The sequence below is a fragment of the Plectropomus leopardus genome, chromosome 17 (genome assembly GCF_008729295.1).
Source record: "Plectropomus leopardus isolate mb chromosome 17, YSFRI_Pleo_2.0, whole genome shotgun sequence".
NCBI lineage: Eukaryota > Metazoa > Chordata > Actinopteri > Perciformes > Serranidae > Plectropomus > Plectropomus leopardus.
Genome location: NC_056479.1, coordinates 21,434,601 through 21,452,814, shown reverse-complemented (window position 1 = coordinate 21,452,814; position 18,214 = coordinate 21,434,601). Strand labels below are relative to the sequence as shown.

The following is an 18,214-nucleotide window of genomic DNA, read 5'->3' as shown; positions in this document are numbered from 1 at the left end:
AATAGCTAGGAGTTAAAAATGCATCCCAGGAGATTACACTTGTTTCTTTGTTTTTTTTACACATCATTGCACGATGTCAGACACACTCAGATGGCTCTTGCTTGATATAAGACATCAGTTTCACTCGCTTCATTTTTCATGCGATAACTACCCTTATTGTCTAAAACAATTTTCTGCTCTTCTATATCAAATTTTCACTAAGACACTCTGGTCAGTTCCTCTTAACAGTCCACTTTGTGTCTAATGAAGTTTGTATAAAAGCTTTTGTGTCCAGTTTCTTCTGATTGAACAAGTTGCCATGAAATATCTGTTCCATCATTGTTTCATTTATTTTAAAATGTTCATTTTTTTTCATCTTAAACTAAAGTTGTACTCCTTCATTTTGTCTTTTCTTTTCGGTTAGTTTGTTGTAGGATTTTTGTTTGTTTGTTTGGGCCGCCTTGAAAACAAGATGATGCATCTCTAATATAATAAATTTCTACACATTAGAATTAATGTTGCAATTATTTGTATCATTTCAACAATAAATATAAACCAACACAAATTCAAATTAGCAAAAGAACCTGCATGTCTTCTTGCCTAAACTGTACCCACCAATGAGACACAAGTTCTGAAAGTCAAAGTCTTGAAAAATACACTAAACATATTTGCAATAATGAGATGAGATATGAACTACTGTCTGTCTGAGTAGAGAGAGCGCTGGTCTCTCTGTGTGTGTGTGTGTGTGTGTGTGTGACGACAGAGGTAATGAGAGGGAATGAGAGTTCCTTCTCTTTTCAAGTTATCTTTGACAAGACATATTTTCATTCAGAGCTGGAGTTCAAATTGTCATTTGAGCAGCATCTAGTTTAGGACTGGGTGATATTATATCAATATGGTGATACAAGACCAGATATTAAGTATCTTATCTTAATACTGTAAGTGTTACAATTTTCTGGCTGGTCACTTCTAATTATTGATCCAAAATCTCACTATGTATATATTTTGTGAAAGTATCAATAATCAACCCTACAATGTCAAAGGTACAAGGTAGATTTATTGTCATTTCTTCTTAAACCCGGTTTCAGAAGAAATGAAATTGAAGTTGATCCTAAATCCTGCTACAAATCATATATATATATATATATAATATCATCTTATTGTCACTATTGAGGTATTCGGTCAAAGATATTGTGATATTTGATGTTCTTCATATCGCTCAGCCTCAGTCAGCTTAGCAGTTTTTACTGTTGGAGATGAGGAAACCAGCTGCCAGATGGAAGATCTCAGCAGTGTTTATTTGAACATCCCCTCCCCTGGGAAATTCCTCTGTGGTGTAAGAACAGACCTGTTAAATGTATGTTAGTCTCTGGAAGATATAAAGCACTGAGGTCACTACATTTCTGTTGAAAAGCCATGAAAATTTTCAATTTTGCATACTTATGACCTTTAAATTGACATTCAACCGTAGAAGAATATGATGTACATCTTATTGCACAATGTGTGGCAACAGAGTGGCAGTAATAGCATATGCACCACAAACAGGTACAGTTTACAGTTTTTCCTTTTAATTTGCCTTTTCCTGCGTGCTTTCCTCTTTTTCTTGTTGGCTCTTCTCTCTCTCTCTCTCACACACACACACACACTCTGCCTTTCTTTCGATTACGCTCTTGCAGGAGGTCAAACAGAGAGAGACAGAGAAATAGCATACCTCAACATCTTTAACATAAATATTATATATATAACATAAACAGGAATGTAAATCATGCACAGATTTATGGTGTATGTAGTTTCATTCCACTAAGGGAGAGTTATCATGGAAAGTTACACTATTTCCACTTATTGACTGAACGTTTCCATTTCCTGTGAGTCATGTGACTTGCTGGTTTCCCTCTGACAGAAGCTCATGTAAGCTGTCAAGAGTTAAGGATGCTGCCACATGCGGATTGTGTGACCCAACCCCCCCACAGAGGCTCCATGAGAGGTGAAAACCCAGTTTAACCATAACATACTGGTTTACTTAAAACCTAGAATGTCAGAACCTGTAAAATACCTGATAACACTTAAATGTTGCACTTGAATTAACCAGGGCAATAATTTAATGGATTGCTGAAATGAATTTTAGCAGTTCAGACTCCCCAGAGGATAAATCATTATAACTTTGGTCCCCTGACCTTTCATTCAGCGCAATCAGACCAACATTTCTTTTTATCGGACAGTTTGTTTTATGACCAAATAAGTGCATAAAAAAGGATCCTCAGCCTTGAATGTATAAGAATAGTAAACTCAGAGAATAAACATGGTAAACATGATATCTGCTAAACACTGGCATGTTAGCTTTTCACTGTGAGCTCGTTGGCACGCTTAAATAAGCTTTTAGCTCCATACTCGCAGAGCTGCTAGCATGGCTGTAACCGCTCAGTCTTGTTTACTCTCTTCTGAGAGAGGATGAAATTTGAACAAATGCACTTCTTTGAAAAGAAAAAAAAATGCATGAGAAACAGTCAAATGACAAAATGAATCACAATAAGACAGAAATTCGGGAAGGGAAGTAAGAAAACGCTGACACATGCTGCAGAAAACGTGAGACACTGAACAACCAGAGGGATTCACTACTGGACCAACGGACAGCAAAAAAAAGATTTTTATTTGTTTTTTATTGGTATATTTATTTATTTATATGTGTACAAATGTTTCACAGACAGCTGAATATAACTCCACGCAATGTGATGCCTCATTACATGTATCATTAGCATTCAGGTTGCAGCACAAACGAGACACAAAATGGCAGTGTAGATGTGAATACAGGATTGGAATAAGTGCTTTTTGTATTGTAATTTTAATCAGTATTATAAGAATACTGTAAAGCAAGTATAATAAGCATATAAGCATTTAGGACTTCTCCCTCATTCACAGTTTACATTCGCTTGTATATGTAGATGGGTCTGTTGCAGGAAGGACAGCTATGCTGCACATCCTGACAGGAATCGACGCAGAACGGGATACAGCAGCAAAGAAAACACCTGCAGGAGGAAACAAAGTCAACTGTAACTCTCGAGTTTGTTTTTCTTCAAGTAATGAAGATTTTTATTCAGATTTTAAAAAATCATAAGAAGGAAACCATGACAAAGTAGATAAGCAGCAAGTTTGAACCCAAAATGTTGTTTTTACCCAAAGAGGGCGAGGCCACCACAGATGGCCCAGGTCATCAGGCCGGGCGTGTGCTCAGTCCTGGTGATGACTGTCTGCTGGCAGTGGGGACACACAGTTTGTCCCGGGATTTCATGAAGTGCAGGTCTTACTATCATGTGAGTCACTGTGGATGAGAAATGCACAGCACAAAAAAATATTCATTTGTCTTCATATTCACTTGCAAAAGCTTAAAATGAGGTCGGTGCCCCATTTCAGTATTTGATCACTCTTTCAAAATCTAATTCAGCTTTTACCTATAATCACTATAATTAAAAACATCCTAGACTAGACTCAGTGCACATTCAGCGCCTGGGGCAAGCTTTCTCTGGTGCCAGATTTTATCTTTTTTTTTTTTTCCTCCGCAACTGCACCCCAGATGGCTTTTAGCTTTTCATTTCATCCTACTCTCATCCCCTCCACCTACACTCCACTCCAGCGTACCTCAGTGTTTGAGCATGTTCTGAATAAAGGCTACACACCTACAACTTTTTAAAGGTCCAGTGTGCAAGATTTAGAGAAATTTAATGGCATGTAGCAGCGAGGATTTCAAATTGCAACCAGCTGAAAATTATCCTGGCTCCTTCAGTGTCTCTTCCGTTTCAAAACAAACGGAACAGGTGATTTAAAAAAAGTAAAAACACTGAATAAAGCAGTTTATCGTTGAAAAAAAATCAGTGTTTTATCAACGCTGTTCAGCTGCTCAGAGACAGGCCGCTCACCCATCGCCCAAAATGTGTGCCCACCTTTTATCTCTGATCACATAAGATCCAGACTCAGGAGGCTGTTTTACTGTGAGCTGAATTATCTGCAGAGGTCTCTTCCTCTCCAACAGACCCAGTGATTTAAACTGGTAAAAACACAGAATAAAGCAGTTTCATGTATAATATATATATATATATATATATATATATATATATATATATATATATATATATATATATATATATATATATATATATATATATATATATAAATGGCCTTATCTAATGCCAGTATTTGTTTTGTCCACTCTGGGCAGTCATAACTAGATCTGAGGATAAATTGTATGACTGCACTGACGCAATAACGCCAGCAGAGGCTGCCAATGTGAAACAGATGTAATCTAATAAGGAGCTCCTGTTGTGTTTCTGTCTCTCTATGGCCACTGTCCTGTAATTTCATTTATTGAGGCATACAAACGGTAAAAAAAAAAAAAGGTAAAGGACAGCTCAGATTGTTCCCATTGTGCAATAAGAAACTGTCATTGTCAGACAGACACTATAACATAAAAAAAACTTCAAAATTGATATGAATGTAAATGCACAGAGTTTATGAGCTCTACTAGTGTTGGGTAGCTAATGTACCTGTGTTAGAAATTTGTTACAATGAGCAGTGCTCAAAATGTGGCTGCACACCACAAGACGAAACAATGAACAATAGGTTTTTGTTATGCACAGAGGGTACAAGTCACCCACTGACTTTGTGTGACCGTGCAGTTCTCACTTTACAAACTGCAACGAAAACACATTGACTATGTGCTCACAGATGTGTGAAAACGTCTTGACGCTCTGAGAAATGGTGCATCTCTATTGCGTTTTACATGTGACAGAAATATCTCGGATCAGGTGCCTAATCTCACCTGTTGCCGTTGGTGCAACTGGGGATGGAGCATAAGCAACACCTGTCAGATGAAACACACAAAGCAGAAAGAACAGTTCAGAACAAATTTCCAAAGTGCCTTTGCATAGAATACACGCAAGAGCAGTAGCACAGAGCTACTATTTGCATATGTTTCCTACAGGAAATACAACGCATGATTTAAGAACAGAGGTCAATTTGTTTCCCCAGAGAGAGGTGTAAAATACTTTCAAAAACCCCATTAAAAGCCAAAAATGACAGTTCAAAAGAAGCAGAATTATCAGATACGGACCTCCCTGGTACGCAGCAGGTGGAGGGGCTCCGGGCGAGAGGCCTGGCTGAGGGTACATCCCTGGCACTGTACCCCCGTAGTTGCCAGGCGGCCCAGGGTATGGTGGAGCTGAATCCTGTGGTGGGTATCCCTTTTCCATCTTCAGAGGTCTTTACTGCATATGAGAAATGTTTCGTATCTTTAAAAAATTGGCTCAACTGGCATCCAAGTTAATAAGTAAATGTATAAACTACATATAAACTTACATACATATAAACTACGTTATAAACTAGGATTGTCTTGTTTTGCTGCCACACACACAGACACACACACACACACACAGACACACACACACGCACAAAAAGCAGTGGTGGATTTAAGACTTTTTACGGTCACTTGGAATAAAATTGAAGACCAATTTTACAATAGCCAATATTGAAGGAAGAAAAGCATGATGTGACATCAGTTACTTACGGTTCGGGGGATTCTTAATTTGTTTTTCAAATAAACATTGTACCAAAAAACATGATTTTTTGGTGATGTTAATGCAAGAGACATTCAGTTTGTTTGTTTTTTTAATTACCTATTATTTTGAGCTTTTGCAATGTAATGTCAGAGAAAAATGATCAACAACAAAAGCAATCCTACTCTCCAAGTCTGAGCATTTATCAGACTTTTAAAAGACTACTTTAAGACATTTTAATGCAACTTACGGCCTTATATATAGATTAATGAATTTCATTTAATTTTAAGGACTCCTGGGAATCCGGCTCCCTCCCTTCCTTCCCTATTTTGTAGTTGTAACTAAGATGTTTTGGGGAAATGTAGTAGAGTCATTTATTTAGGAGAAGTAGTGGAGTGCAAGTGAAGTTGAAAGAAATACAAAAAACTCATGTAAAGAAAAGATACTCCCATAAAAAACACTACTGTACTATAACTGTGATGACGTTTTGTTTACTTTGTTACATTTGATCACTGAAAATACAATGTAAACACCATAATGATGTTTACTTTTATAGGTTTGGTTAAAAATGCAGCCAGACATAATTTTTACGAGGTATACTATTTAGTGGTTCGAATCCTGGTAACAGTTCAATGGCTCTTTGTTTTTACATAATTTATTATTAACTCTCCCTCTCTCTTTCTCTCTCTCTCTCTCTCTATATATATATATATGTGTGTGTGTGTGTGTGTGTGTGTGTGTGTGTGTGTATACTATTTTCTAACTATTATCACTGTTAGCATTATTATATTTTTGTTTTGTCATTTTTTAAATCTATTTTTTATGTATTTATATGTTCCCTAAATTTTTGGGTGTCCAGGGAAGGTTGGGTGTTGGTGCTTAAATCATTGTGTGTATATTTACTGAAACATATCAATACAGTTTTGGGAGGAAAAAGGGCAGTCAGAGGAGGAAAAAATAGAACAGATAGTTTAGAAACTAACTGGTACACCTGACAAGCACTTCCTGTGATTAAAATCTACAAAATGTTACCAAAAAATGATCAGATTGAGATTGATTGATTGCAGCAGGAGGAAGTGAAGAACTTAACAGTTTGACTTTTGTGTTCTGTGACGTTTAAAGAGGATCTACACTCCCTAACTGCACGTTCCACATCCTCATTACAGCCCACAACACCGTCCAACAAAGACAGCGGTTCAGGTTTGGAGTCCTGATTCTCACGAACTGCCAATTATAAATCTTTAGCTGCTAAATGTTGCACTATGTTCACTAGTGAGCTGCTAACTGTGTCTGCCTGGTGTTTGGTGCTGAGCAGGTGGCTTACAGAGGGTTTTTAGAGCTTTTTTGACAACAAATCAGAGTAAACTGGCTGGACAGAGGGCTGCACAGGCTGCATTTTTCTTTACTTTTTTTTCTGTAGGCCAACACAGAAGTTAACATTGCCCTGAAAAAAAAAGCCAATCAGATTTTCCATTGGATTTTTTGATTATTGCAGAAAATAACCTTTGTGGCAAATAAACATTTATGATACATTTGTATGTTAATGAACACTGCTTTTATGATTTAATTGGATTTAGGATTTAATTTCCAGATGTAAAAAGCTAATGTGAGACTATAAAAAAAAAAACTACGCCGAGGTGGCATGACTTACCATGCTGAACTACAACCACCTACAACTAGAAGCTGTTAGACCGAATGACACTTTTTTTTTTTTTTTTTTTTTTTTAAAGCAACAACCTTTTTAAAGACATGTGACAGCTTCAACGTTCAAGAGCCACAGGACCACAGAACTTATTTTAGTCATCTGAAAAAGCACCAAAACTCCTTTAAAATACTGACTTTAAGATGAGGAAACCAGAGGTGCAAAAGGACAAACTCATTTCCAGGTTTGCGGACTCATTCCTCTATGGCACAATGTAAAAGCAAACCATTACAAGTCAAGATACAGAAAAGTGCTTAAGTATAATTGGCAGTGTTGTCAAGAACAACCAAACCGAGACCAAATCATGAACAAAGCCACAGCGTGTCAAGACCGAGACTGAAACTGGTGGGCAAGGCAAAGGGGAAACTCATTTGCCACCATGGCCAACATAACAACAAGACAGAAGACAAGTACAGCACAGTAACTATAGCACCAGGCATAGTCACTTAAGGAGTGCAACAGTCCACCACAACAACAATAGTAAAATGCTAAAAGTATTTATACAACTGCCTCCAAAAAATGATAAATAAATTAAAATAATAATAAAAATTAAAATTAAACACTATCAAGAATGTGCGATCTGAGAACAGACCAAGGCAGGATGAGACTAACTCGAAACCATGACCTAACCATGACACACTTCAGAGAAAATGCAAAACATGTAAGCATAGATACTCCTCAGATTAATCAGAAAGATCCAAATTTCCATAAAAAACACAGAAAGAAAACAAAAGAAATGTCCATATTAATGTCTTTAATTGCCATTCTATAAAAATATGTGCGTATGTATAAGCGTACTAGGAGAAACATCTTGATAAAACAATCAAAAGGGATCACAGAAGTTATTTTTACGTGAAAGAATTTTCCTGCGTTTGCTTTGAACAAACAAGCACTAAGGAGCAGTAGTGTAGTGGAGGGCATGCACAGGTATACTGGGAATACCCACCTTTTTTCTGCTTGTTTACAGTATACTGATCTATCAGCCAAAAAGCCTTTGACACTGACACACACACACACACACACACACACACACACACACACACACACATATCTATATATATAAATCATTTCCTTGGTAGCATACCAACCTACTTAGTAGTGCATCAACTTCCTCATCTACCACTACACCACTGCAAAGGAGCTAAAATCAACTTAAACATCATCATTCAGCACTCCTTTTGTGCACAGGTAATTAATTGATTAACCCTACAGCTGTGTTCTTAAAAATACAAATTCTGAGTTCTTTTTTAGAGAACAAAACTACACTAAGTGGAAATGTGGAAAATGCCAAGAGGAGACAACATTTGTTGTATTGAGACCAAGATAAACCTCTAGTACAACAGCACTGATTAGTGTCAAAACAATGTACTCAGTGTATAAAAATATTCCCCCTGACTGTATATTCTATTCTATTCTATTCTGTTACTGCAATTTGGTGTTGTAGTTGCTCAGGATGAAGCTAATATAAACTTCTTATTTACTGATAGCAGTCACTCCATCTATAACAGTACATCATCCATAAATAATAAAGTAGTAATAAGTAATAAGTAAGTAATAAGTAGTCATTAATGTTGTGAAAAAGAAAATACACTTCGCCCTGGAATATAGAAGTATCAAGTGGCAATAAAAGCAAATACTACAGCAAATTCCTTAAAATTCTACAGTATTTGAGCAGCTGTATTCAGTAACTTTCCACCATTGAGGATGTTAAACTGTAGTATTGCAACAGAAGCTATTGGTCACTGACAGGCAGATGGAAACAGAGAACAGAAGCAATCAACCATGTCAGTCATTTGCTTAGTGGAAGAGGCATGGGGCAATAGAGCTTGAGGTTTAAAGCACTTTGCCCTGATAATGCTGCTCTGTACTCATCCAGATGCTAAAGAGCTGGTTTCGGAGATGATGTGGCCAGCATATTTAAGTGCTGTAGTTTGATATTATAGAAGAATGTAGTGCCACAGTGTACGCTGGTCAGTCTGCCGCTCACAGCGAACAGGCCCAGTCCCTGCAAGACTTCCTCTGTCTCATCATAAATCCATCCTAAATCAATTAGAGCAACATGAGCCACATGCATTAATTCACCACTGCACGCACTTACGCCTCGCCCCGTTTTGTTTGGACGATGTGGCTGGATAAAGGTTACATCACCGATTTCTGACCGAAAAACATAACTACAGTTATTATTATTTTTTTTGTATCTTTTCTATACAGAGGTGAAATAAAATCAGCTAAACAAGTTTTAACAAAACAGAAAACAGAAAGCTGGTAACATGATGGCAACAGACGCTGATTATATAATCACAAATGTTTGAAATTAGATTTACTTACCTATCACTTTCTGTCAATTTAAGAGAGAGTCACACACCCTCTGTGGTTGAGCTGCCTTTTCCTGAGTGAGGCAAACGCAGTAAAAGCAAGAGTACTGACGGAAGAAAAATAGAGGAAGGTATTTCCTGTATTTCGGTGGAGTGACTGTAGTCCTACAACTTCACGATGCCCCCTCCCCCTTTCCCCTCCCTTTAATTCCATGAAAATGGGTGGGTCTGACCATAATGAACTGAATGGCATAACAGCGTTTGTTTTTAAATTCTGTTCAAATAATGACCAGTATGGCTATAAGAGTCATGAATACAGAACCCAGAAAAAAAGGGGAAGAGACGGGTATTTGCCAAGAACAAAGATTTCTTTGTTGACCTCAGATAACGCGTCATTTCACTGACCAGCCACTGACTAGTCAGCAATCCTGGAAAGTCACATTTATCAACATATATCTGAGTAAATTACATTAGAGAACACTGTGACTCAGACCACTTCAGGTCAAAGGGCCCAAACGTTTCTCAAGATCAATAAAAGAAATTACAATTGTTTATGAGATGTAAAATATTTACCAACCTCCACATCTACTCATCGTCTTTTAAAGACATCCTGTTTCCTGTTGTCTAATGCTATCTCAGTCTGACTTACTTAATGAAAATCATGTGTGTGTAGTTGGAAAAAAACACAAGGCCAGCCCCCCTTCTTCTCACAGACAACTTTGCGTTTTAACTGTTAACGTTCAGTTAGACCAAGTGTGAAATTCAGCTGACAGTTTTTTTATGATAAAGTGAAAGTTGTCTCATCTGCTCATATGGAAGCTACATAAGAGAAACTGTGAGTATGTGAATTTTTAAGGCCAGTGAATAGTTAAGGGAATACTTTCCCCCCAAAAATGACCATTTTGTTGTTATGTTGTTTTCTGTCTTCTCTTTTCTCTCTCTCCCTATTTCTTTAACCTGTTACCTGCCAAGGGGCTGCGGATGTAAATTAGCAATTGTGCTAACTCCTGCATATTTACATATTTATTTTATATTGATGTTCATTAATATGCTGTGTCCCTTTAAATAAATAAATGGAATGAAATAAATAATAAATTAATCAGGCTGTGTAACATGAGAAAAGTGAAGAAAACTTTTTTTTTCTCGGATTCATGGAAAACGCAACCATAATGATTTACTGACTGACTGGAAACCACATATAATAGCAACAATATGTCAAAACCTCTGTTTACAAACTTTCACACAACTTGCATAGTATAATCCAGGTCTCATTTATCCAGTTGTATGCTCATTATTTCTCAAACTCATTTTTCCCTGACTGAAACTGAAGCCTATCTTTGCTCTCTTCAGAGTCAGACTCCAATGTTATTTTTTTTTTTAATTAAAAGCAGGTAGAAGGTAGATTTATTTGTCATTTTTTAAACAAATTAAAAAAAACAAAATTAGATTAGTCCATGCTCCTGCTACTTTTGGGAGTTGAAGGATGAGTTGATTTAAAATCACCAGCTACTATGAAGACTCCATCTGATTGCTTGGACATGTTGCTGCTGTTGGCATCATGTAATTCCTGCAGTGCATTTTATTTAATATGCATCACGGTTTTGTGCATGGGTTTGGTAAATACAAAGCAAGCTTGGGCAGTATCTGCTTTTGATACCTTCATACCTTCCTGAAATTTAACTGGGGTATACAGTATATGACGGTATTAATGCACAGCTTTTACAGTATAATTAGTATACAGAAATTCACAAAATGTCAACAAGGTACTTTTTTTAAAGAGTATTTTTGGGGCTTTTATTGCCTTTAATGGACAGGACAGTTTAAGCATGATGGGGAGAGGGAGGGTGACATGCAGCAAAAGGTCGAGGCCGGAATCAAACCCGCGGCTGCTGCGGCGAGGATACAACCTCTGTATATGGGGCGCCGCTCTATCCACTGAGCCACCAGGTGCCCCAACAAGGTACATTTTTACACATAGTTTCCATATTAAACAAAGTCAAGAGACAATCATACACCTTTCAAATTCACATTTCTCTCTTTCACCAAACTATAACTAGCCTAATTGTCTCGTTAATTTGGGGTAAAACACACTAATTTGAACTAGGCAAACAAAATAAAACTCATCGAAACCATGTCAGGTATACGTTCTAGTCTTTTAGTTAGTTAGTTTAATATTCCAATAATCCCGAATTCTGGAAGGGTTTAAATTAACCCTTACTTCACAGAGTTCTGATGCTAGTGGCTGGCCGTTTACAGTCCTGTGACGTTATCCCCTTCACCACCAGCTCTCTATTCACCAGTAGAGACTGACCTCTAGTAAATGCTGTGCACTACATACAATGAGTATAACACAAAGAGGAGTGCTTGTACTTTTGACGATGCTGAAAATCAAAGCATTAGGATTTTTAAGAACCCTAACACCACACAAGCCTAGTACTGAGCATTCAGCTGAACAGATATAAGGATTACACTGCACATTTGTATGAGAGCTTGTTAAAGATGATTAAAGAAGATTAAAACATTTTAATTACTAAAGATGTATCTCTGTAGCAACATACAAGCTATGTACCTACAATCAAATTGCACACAAACAGCATAAATTTGACAATTTATTGGAGTCCTGTTGTTCTCCCTGGATTTCAATTTTTGAGTCGCTTTCTTGGATCGCATGACTTACACTCTATGCTCAGATAGACCAGAAGTCAGTCTGATTGCACTTGGTAGCATGTTATTTGAATTTTTTTAATATGAAGTTTTGGACTTGAATCTGGCCTTGTTCATTTGAATTAAAATTCAAATACTTCTGTCACTTATCTGCTTCCATAGTCATAGCCATAGTTATAGTCATTATGATGGGAAAGATCAGTGGGTAGTTTACCCAGAAAATAAAATGGAAAATTACTGGTATAAAAGGTCACTTTTATGGTCTTGCGAAACAGTATGACTCATGTGAAGGAGTGTGGCTTCAAGCCACCTGCAGAGCAATTTAAATTTCAGTTTATAGTATTACAATGAGAAACTAGGATAGTGCACTTTGTGTAAGGCAGATCTCTGCCAGGCAGCCGAATTCTCAATGATCAAGCTGATCGTAGCCACTCTAAACAATTCTTGAAATTCCAGCAGATGAGCCAAAGTACTTTTCAGACATTAGAGTATAATTATGAGCATGAATTTATGTTTAATAAGCAAAACACAGCTATAAATCTTTTTTCCATGTCACAAATTACTGATTTTCTAACATATTAACTCCAACTATAGGTCACAGCACAACAAAGTAAGAATAAACTCCATTAAAACAAACAAAGAAAGTAACAATATAACTGCTAAGCCTTCCTAATGACCATGTCAACAACATCTCCAAGGCTATATAACTGTACAAGCAAAAACTTTGTTCTCCAAGCATGGTATAATACCATGCAGAGAAAGGACCAAAACCAGGTCGCAGCCTGTACACGACCCAGCTGCACCTGTTGGAGTTGTCCCAAATAGTATGTATAATAAAAACTAGATGCAGGACCCCTCAATGCACCTATTTAGTCCAATGTTGTTGCTTTCCTGGCGCACATGCCCAGTTTATTTCTACAGTATGTGGCCCGCTGAATATGTGCAGTGTTTCACCTGCTGGCTTTGCCCACGAGTTACTGCTCAGCTGACAGACATTGTGATGGTGTCAAAAATGTTAAATTGCTTCACTTGGCTTGAGGAAAGCTTTGCAAATTTAATCCTTCAAGGATCAAACATTCTGAACAGAACGAGTCAAAACTGACCTTGTTTGTATTTTAAGCTGTCCTTTCAACAGCTTTACAGACTTCTCGATAATACTGGTGGTCTATGGAAAATCTTTTTTTTTTTTTGGGACCATGGGGTACTGTTTTGCCACAATACCACAAGTGGCCACTCAAAAAATTGGAACCAAGGCTGAGCAGTGTTTCTAAAGGCCTGAGTTGTCTCTCCTGGCTCACTTACAATCAAGGTGGCAGCAAGAAAGGGACGAGGCTAGGGAGAGGCCGGGGTAGCACGGGCCACCCCTGAAATCTGATTAGCCGACCCGGGTGCCACCCCTTTCTGACTGGCTGTCTGCCCCGCTAGTTTGAACTGTTTGACAAGTAAACTGAAAAAGTTTGTTCACGCAGGTTTGTTTATCTGATTTTTTTTGGCACTTTCATTTTTTTCGTACTTTATTCTTGATATTGTTCTATTTACTTTTGGAGGATTTTTTTTTTGAAGCGTGGAGTTGGGAGTTGACAACTGTGAATCACGTCAAGTCCTTAAGAACATAATCATAAATGTGCACATAAAATATGGCTGACTAGTCTAATAGTTTTCAAGAGTAGCTGCAGACAGCAGAAAGCACACACACACACATCGACTCAACCAAGTACATGATCCCCACAGGCTTATGTAACAATAAATAATCAAGATAAAGTAAAGCAATATGTGAATAGTTCTGTTCTACCCAATCAGGATTTCTCTTATACCTCTGAGTTATTGAGAAATGTCTTACTCACTAAGTGAGTGTGAATGATCCACCTCTAAACACATGACTTTGACATATGAAGGCCTGGTGACAGTCAGAAAGAGGTCACAGGACTATCACAAGCACTTTGCATACCACATCTGGAATGCACTATAGCCACAGTGAAAATTACAGGCCGACATTGAGAGGCAATCCAGAGAAAATAACTGCGTATTTTTCATATACAGCCACTAGAGGTCAGCAGAATCACATTAAAATTGTTTGAAACTAGTCCCCCCCACCCCAACTTCCTTCACAGGGAAGCATAATGTGGAGTCAACTGAGGACACTTCAACAGGATGTCTACCAGAGCACACAGAGAGCGTCCAAGAATCCCACACCCAGGAATTCGGACTCGCAGGGAACCTAGATTTGTTCATTTTTATCACAGTCTAGATATTACTTGTATAACTTAGAGGTGTTTATTTCAGTTATGAGAAAAAAAAAGGATAGAGGATCAGAAAGTAAATTAAATACAAAGAAACTCCAAAGAGAGTCAAAGGCAGAAGAGAAGATACCTGCTGTTTTTGCTAAACTTAACATGTCTTTTAGCCACTTTTTAGTCCCTTTCAGCTCTGAAAAGTTGATTATGAAAGACAGCAGCCCGGATGGGAGGAGGCGCAAAGTTTTTCCTGCACGATAATCATGTGTTGGTGTGTGTAAGTCTAACTGGTAAGGTGCAGCTGGTGGGAAAAGATAAAGAAAGAATGACCTTGGGTGAAATTTGAGAAAACTGTTGATAGCTGCAGCTTATGATTGTTACTTCAAAGTTTCCCTGTTCAATGGCGCCTCCACGTGAGTGAAGCTGTGATGGCACATGATCTCACATAATTCATAACCATTCAGAAACTCTGTGACTGCCTTGTACTATTACTTTTTTTTAATGATCCAGAGAAGATATCGTTTGTCTTGTGTTCAGAATGCAAACTTTGTATTTTTGAATCTGTATTATGCTTGCCTGCATACCTGAAGATTAGGAAACATTGTACTTAAGAACAAGAGTTTTATTTGTTTGTGTCTCGGTGCTTATTTAGTAATGTTGATCATATGACATGGCATTAATAAACACGAGAGACTGGACATCATACGTACCTTCATTTCTTTAGGAGTAGGCTGTATGCAGGGGCATCTTTGTAAAAAGGCTCATGTTGTCCATATCATGCAACTCTTCTTAAACAAAAAATCGCAGGAAGATGATAAACAATGGACCATTATTATGGGATTCCTCTAGTGAGGATACAGCGACCCGCAATGTAAAACAAATGCAAGTCGGGGGCGTAAAGAGGCAAAGCACAGCCCCCCTTTTTACTTCCTATCCCCTTACTCGGACAAGGCCCATCAACTAATTCATCCTTCATTTGATCTCAACTACACATCCGAAATGTTTCGTTGCTGCATTTCGCATTGTTACGATGCCATTGTGTTGAAAAAATCTGTCCACAGACAGACAGACATTTCAACACCTGGCCAAATACTCAAAACAGCCTCTGGTAGTTCCCCTTTAACAACTGTCACCACGACCAAATTTTGTCATGATGACACACACGCACACACACACACACACAGACTCATAAAATGAAAACAATACTATCTGTTGCAACATTGTCATGGCTGGCAAACATGACTGTGAACGCTTTTAAACGTTTTTTTCTTTTTACAGTTTCAGTCCTTTTTATAATACAAGCGTACAAAACATACGACACTGGGACATTCACATGTATCATATCAAAGCACCTAAAGAGCCGTAGTATGTGAGCTGACTTTGTCATGGGGAGGCGGAGGGGATGGTGTCACCTCGACAAGACATCTGCAAAGCTGCAGACCTCTGTTCGAGAGCAACAAACAACAGCACCAGTTCTTTATTTAGCGAGTCATTGCTGTTTCTGTCAGCTTTTAGGCTCCAAATGTGGCTGTTTTGTCATGAATCCTGCATGGAGATAGTGCCGTGAAAAGCTGATATTTTTTTACCAAAACAATGCTGCTTTAACCTGTTTTGGTATTTTAAGCCAAAACATGATCTTTTTCCTAACCATAACCAAGTGGTTGTTGTGCCTTATCCTTATCCACGTTAAACACAGCGTTGTTGAAATGTAGAGATTCAACGAATCGACTACAGAGTGATTTTCTAAATGTAAGGCATCCATAGGTTGCAGAAACGTCCAATGCCAGCATTGTTTGGCGACTGGATTGGAATAAACTAACAGTACAGGGTCAGAGGTAGAGTAAGGACATACCTGAGGGACGAGTCTATACTGGTGAGTCCATACCTCCAGTGATCCACAGCTCACTCCCCGTGTGGTCAGTGATATTGTGGCAGTTTTCATGGATGGATTCTTGATGGGATGCGAGACATGCATGGACAGGATTTATACGCACACTGTCTGGAGCCTGGAAGAGACAAACCCATATACCAATAAGGAAATGTCTTCAAGGACAGTCAGACACAAAGCAGATTTTCCTCTCTCACTTTTCTCCGTAGTTAGCTTCCTAAAAAAAACAGACTAATAATCTTTTCACAGCATTATGGCCCTCTTGTCTGGCCTCCACGCCCTGATGGCTGCTCGACTCCCCTCCACCTTGTCATCTATTTTTTGTCCTCAATCTTTCATTCTAGTTTCTTGTCACAGTGTACCCTCTATACAAGCTTTGGTTAAACAAATGGTGTTCTGAAAGTAAAAGATAAGCAGCCGTAAAGATGTGGACCAGGATGAACAGAGGCAGGGAGCTGGGGGTGAACAGCAGGACATCAATCAATATCCAGGTTCAAATAAAGATGACAAAAATGGGAGTTTGTTTGTCAGTGGAAAGTCTTTTTAATGTACAAATTGCTTCACGTTGGCCTCAGTTCTACAATGAAATTGGCTGCTGTTAATGCACAATAACGTCTTCACAGTGTCAGCATTTTTCTCAATTAAAAAATCTGTAGAATCTATTAAGGTAAAAGGTTTTCAACAGCACGCAGTTTAAACGTCCAGTGTGCAAGATTCAGTGGGATATATTGGCAGAAATGGAATATAATATTATGAGTTACGTTTTCTTTAGATTATAATCACCTGAAAATAAGTTGTTGTGTTTTCATTGCCTTAGAATGAGCAGTTTATATCTTCATAGGGTGTAGATACATCTATAGAGTGCACCATGTTTCAGCAATTGCTTGGAACATGCAAATAGTTGTGGCCACAGACATGTTTTGCGAGGTCACAGGGCCTCCTGCCATGGTTATTGTAAGTAGGTGCTTGGCTATCAAGAGCATTGGAGAAACACTGATTTGCAGTGGCTTTCTTTTTCTTCTACAGGTTTGAATCACTGGATTTTTTTTTTTTTTTTTTTTTTTGGAGAGGAGGAGACCTCTTTGGATAACTCAGCTCCTGGTAAAAAGCTCCTGAACGATGAACACTGAAATTTTTAACCTGGAGTTCAGGCTTGGCACATATAAGAATTTCAGATGGTTCCAATCTGTAATCCTCACCATTAGATGCCACTAAAAGTTACACTCAGCTCCTTTAAATGGTGTTAACTGTGATTCCCCAATGGTGGCTGCTTGGTTCAGCGATTCTATACATAAACTATTTTGAGTGTGTGGCTTTGTGCACTTGAGTGTATCGTGATGGCACAACAGCAAACATATGAGCTTAAGTACAGCAACAATGTAAGGGTTTTAACATCTACCTTTGCACTCTGGAGATATCACACTGTGATCCACAGGGGGGAGCAAGAGAGCAGAGAAAATAGTGCCAGACTATTAGAGGCTGCCAAACCCTGAGTGCTTCTCAAACCTTTTAACTTTCCAATCTTTCATCTTAAGTCATTGTGGGATATCTGATGACTCTGTTCTCAACTAGCACCAGTTCGGCTTTTACAGTAACACTGGGATGTCTGGTGAGAAAGTCTGCACACTTCAATAACAGTGGGTCAGGTGTGGTTCTGGTTCAGGTCTCAGTTTAATGCTCCTGCATGCTATTCAGTGCTACTGTATGTGTAAAGGAATGCAGCAACCTTTTGATAATGAAAATTAAAGTGACTTATCTTTCCTCTGTGGTTGCGGGGCCATACCTTGAAAACCTCTATTATCAGTATGATAAGAAATTATCTTAAATAGCGTGTTTTCTATTCTTCTAATTTTACAAACACTGACAACAATGTGAGCTGTGTTTGTTAA

The 18,214-nt window shown here is 38.1% G+C and overlaps 1 protein-coding gene across 4 annotated transcripts; it reads right to left on the bottom strand.

Moving 5' to 3' along the window:
• Positions 1-2,605: 2,605 nt before the first annotated feature.
• LOC121956270 (cell death-inducing p53-target protein 1 homolog) lies at positions 2,606-16,419 on the bottom strand. Of its 4 annotated transcripts, none has more exons than XM_042504408.1 (5): positions 16,290-16,419; positions 5,081-5,234; positions 4,790-4,831; positions 3,151-3,295; positions 2,606-3,002 (listed from the first exon to the last, which is right to left on the bottom strand). In XM_042504408.1, the coding sequence occupies exons 2-5, from the start codon at positions 5,217-5,219 to the stop codon at positions 2,897-2,899; spliced, it is 432 nt and encodes a 143-aa protein (XP_042360342.1). In that variant the 5' UTR covers positions 5,220-5,234; positions 16,290-16,419; the 3' UTR covers positions 2,606-2,896. The 4 variants fall into 4 exon arrangements, with proteins under 4 accessions (XP_042360342.1, XP_042360343.1, XP_042360344.1 ...); XM_042504409.1 differs by lacking the exon at positions 16,290-16,419 and adding an exon at positions 15,148-15,225; XM_042504410.1 differs by lacking the exon at positions 16,290-16,419 and adding an exon at positions 10,117-10,193.
• Positions 16,420-18,214: the final 1,795 nt, after the last annotated feature.

Bases quoted from the DNA above. Each gene is read 5' to 3' on its own strand.
- LOC121956270 (XM_042504408.1), bottom strand. From the start codon at position 5,219: ATGGAAAAGGGATACCCACCACAGGATTCAGCTCCACCATACCCTGGG. The intron at 4,832-5,080 runs GTCCGTATCTGA...TTCATCTGACAG, and splicing joins ACCTGCTGCGTACCAGGGAG to GTGTTGCTTATGCTCCATCC. The intron at 3,296-4,789 runs GTGAGATTAGGC...TCTCATCCACAG, and splicing joins AGTTGCACCAACGGCAACAG to TGACTCACATGATAGTAAGA.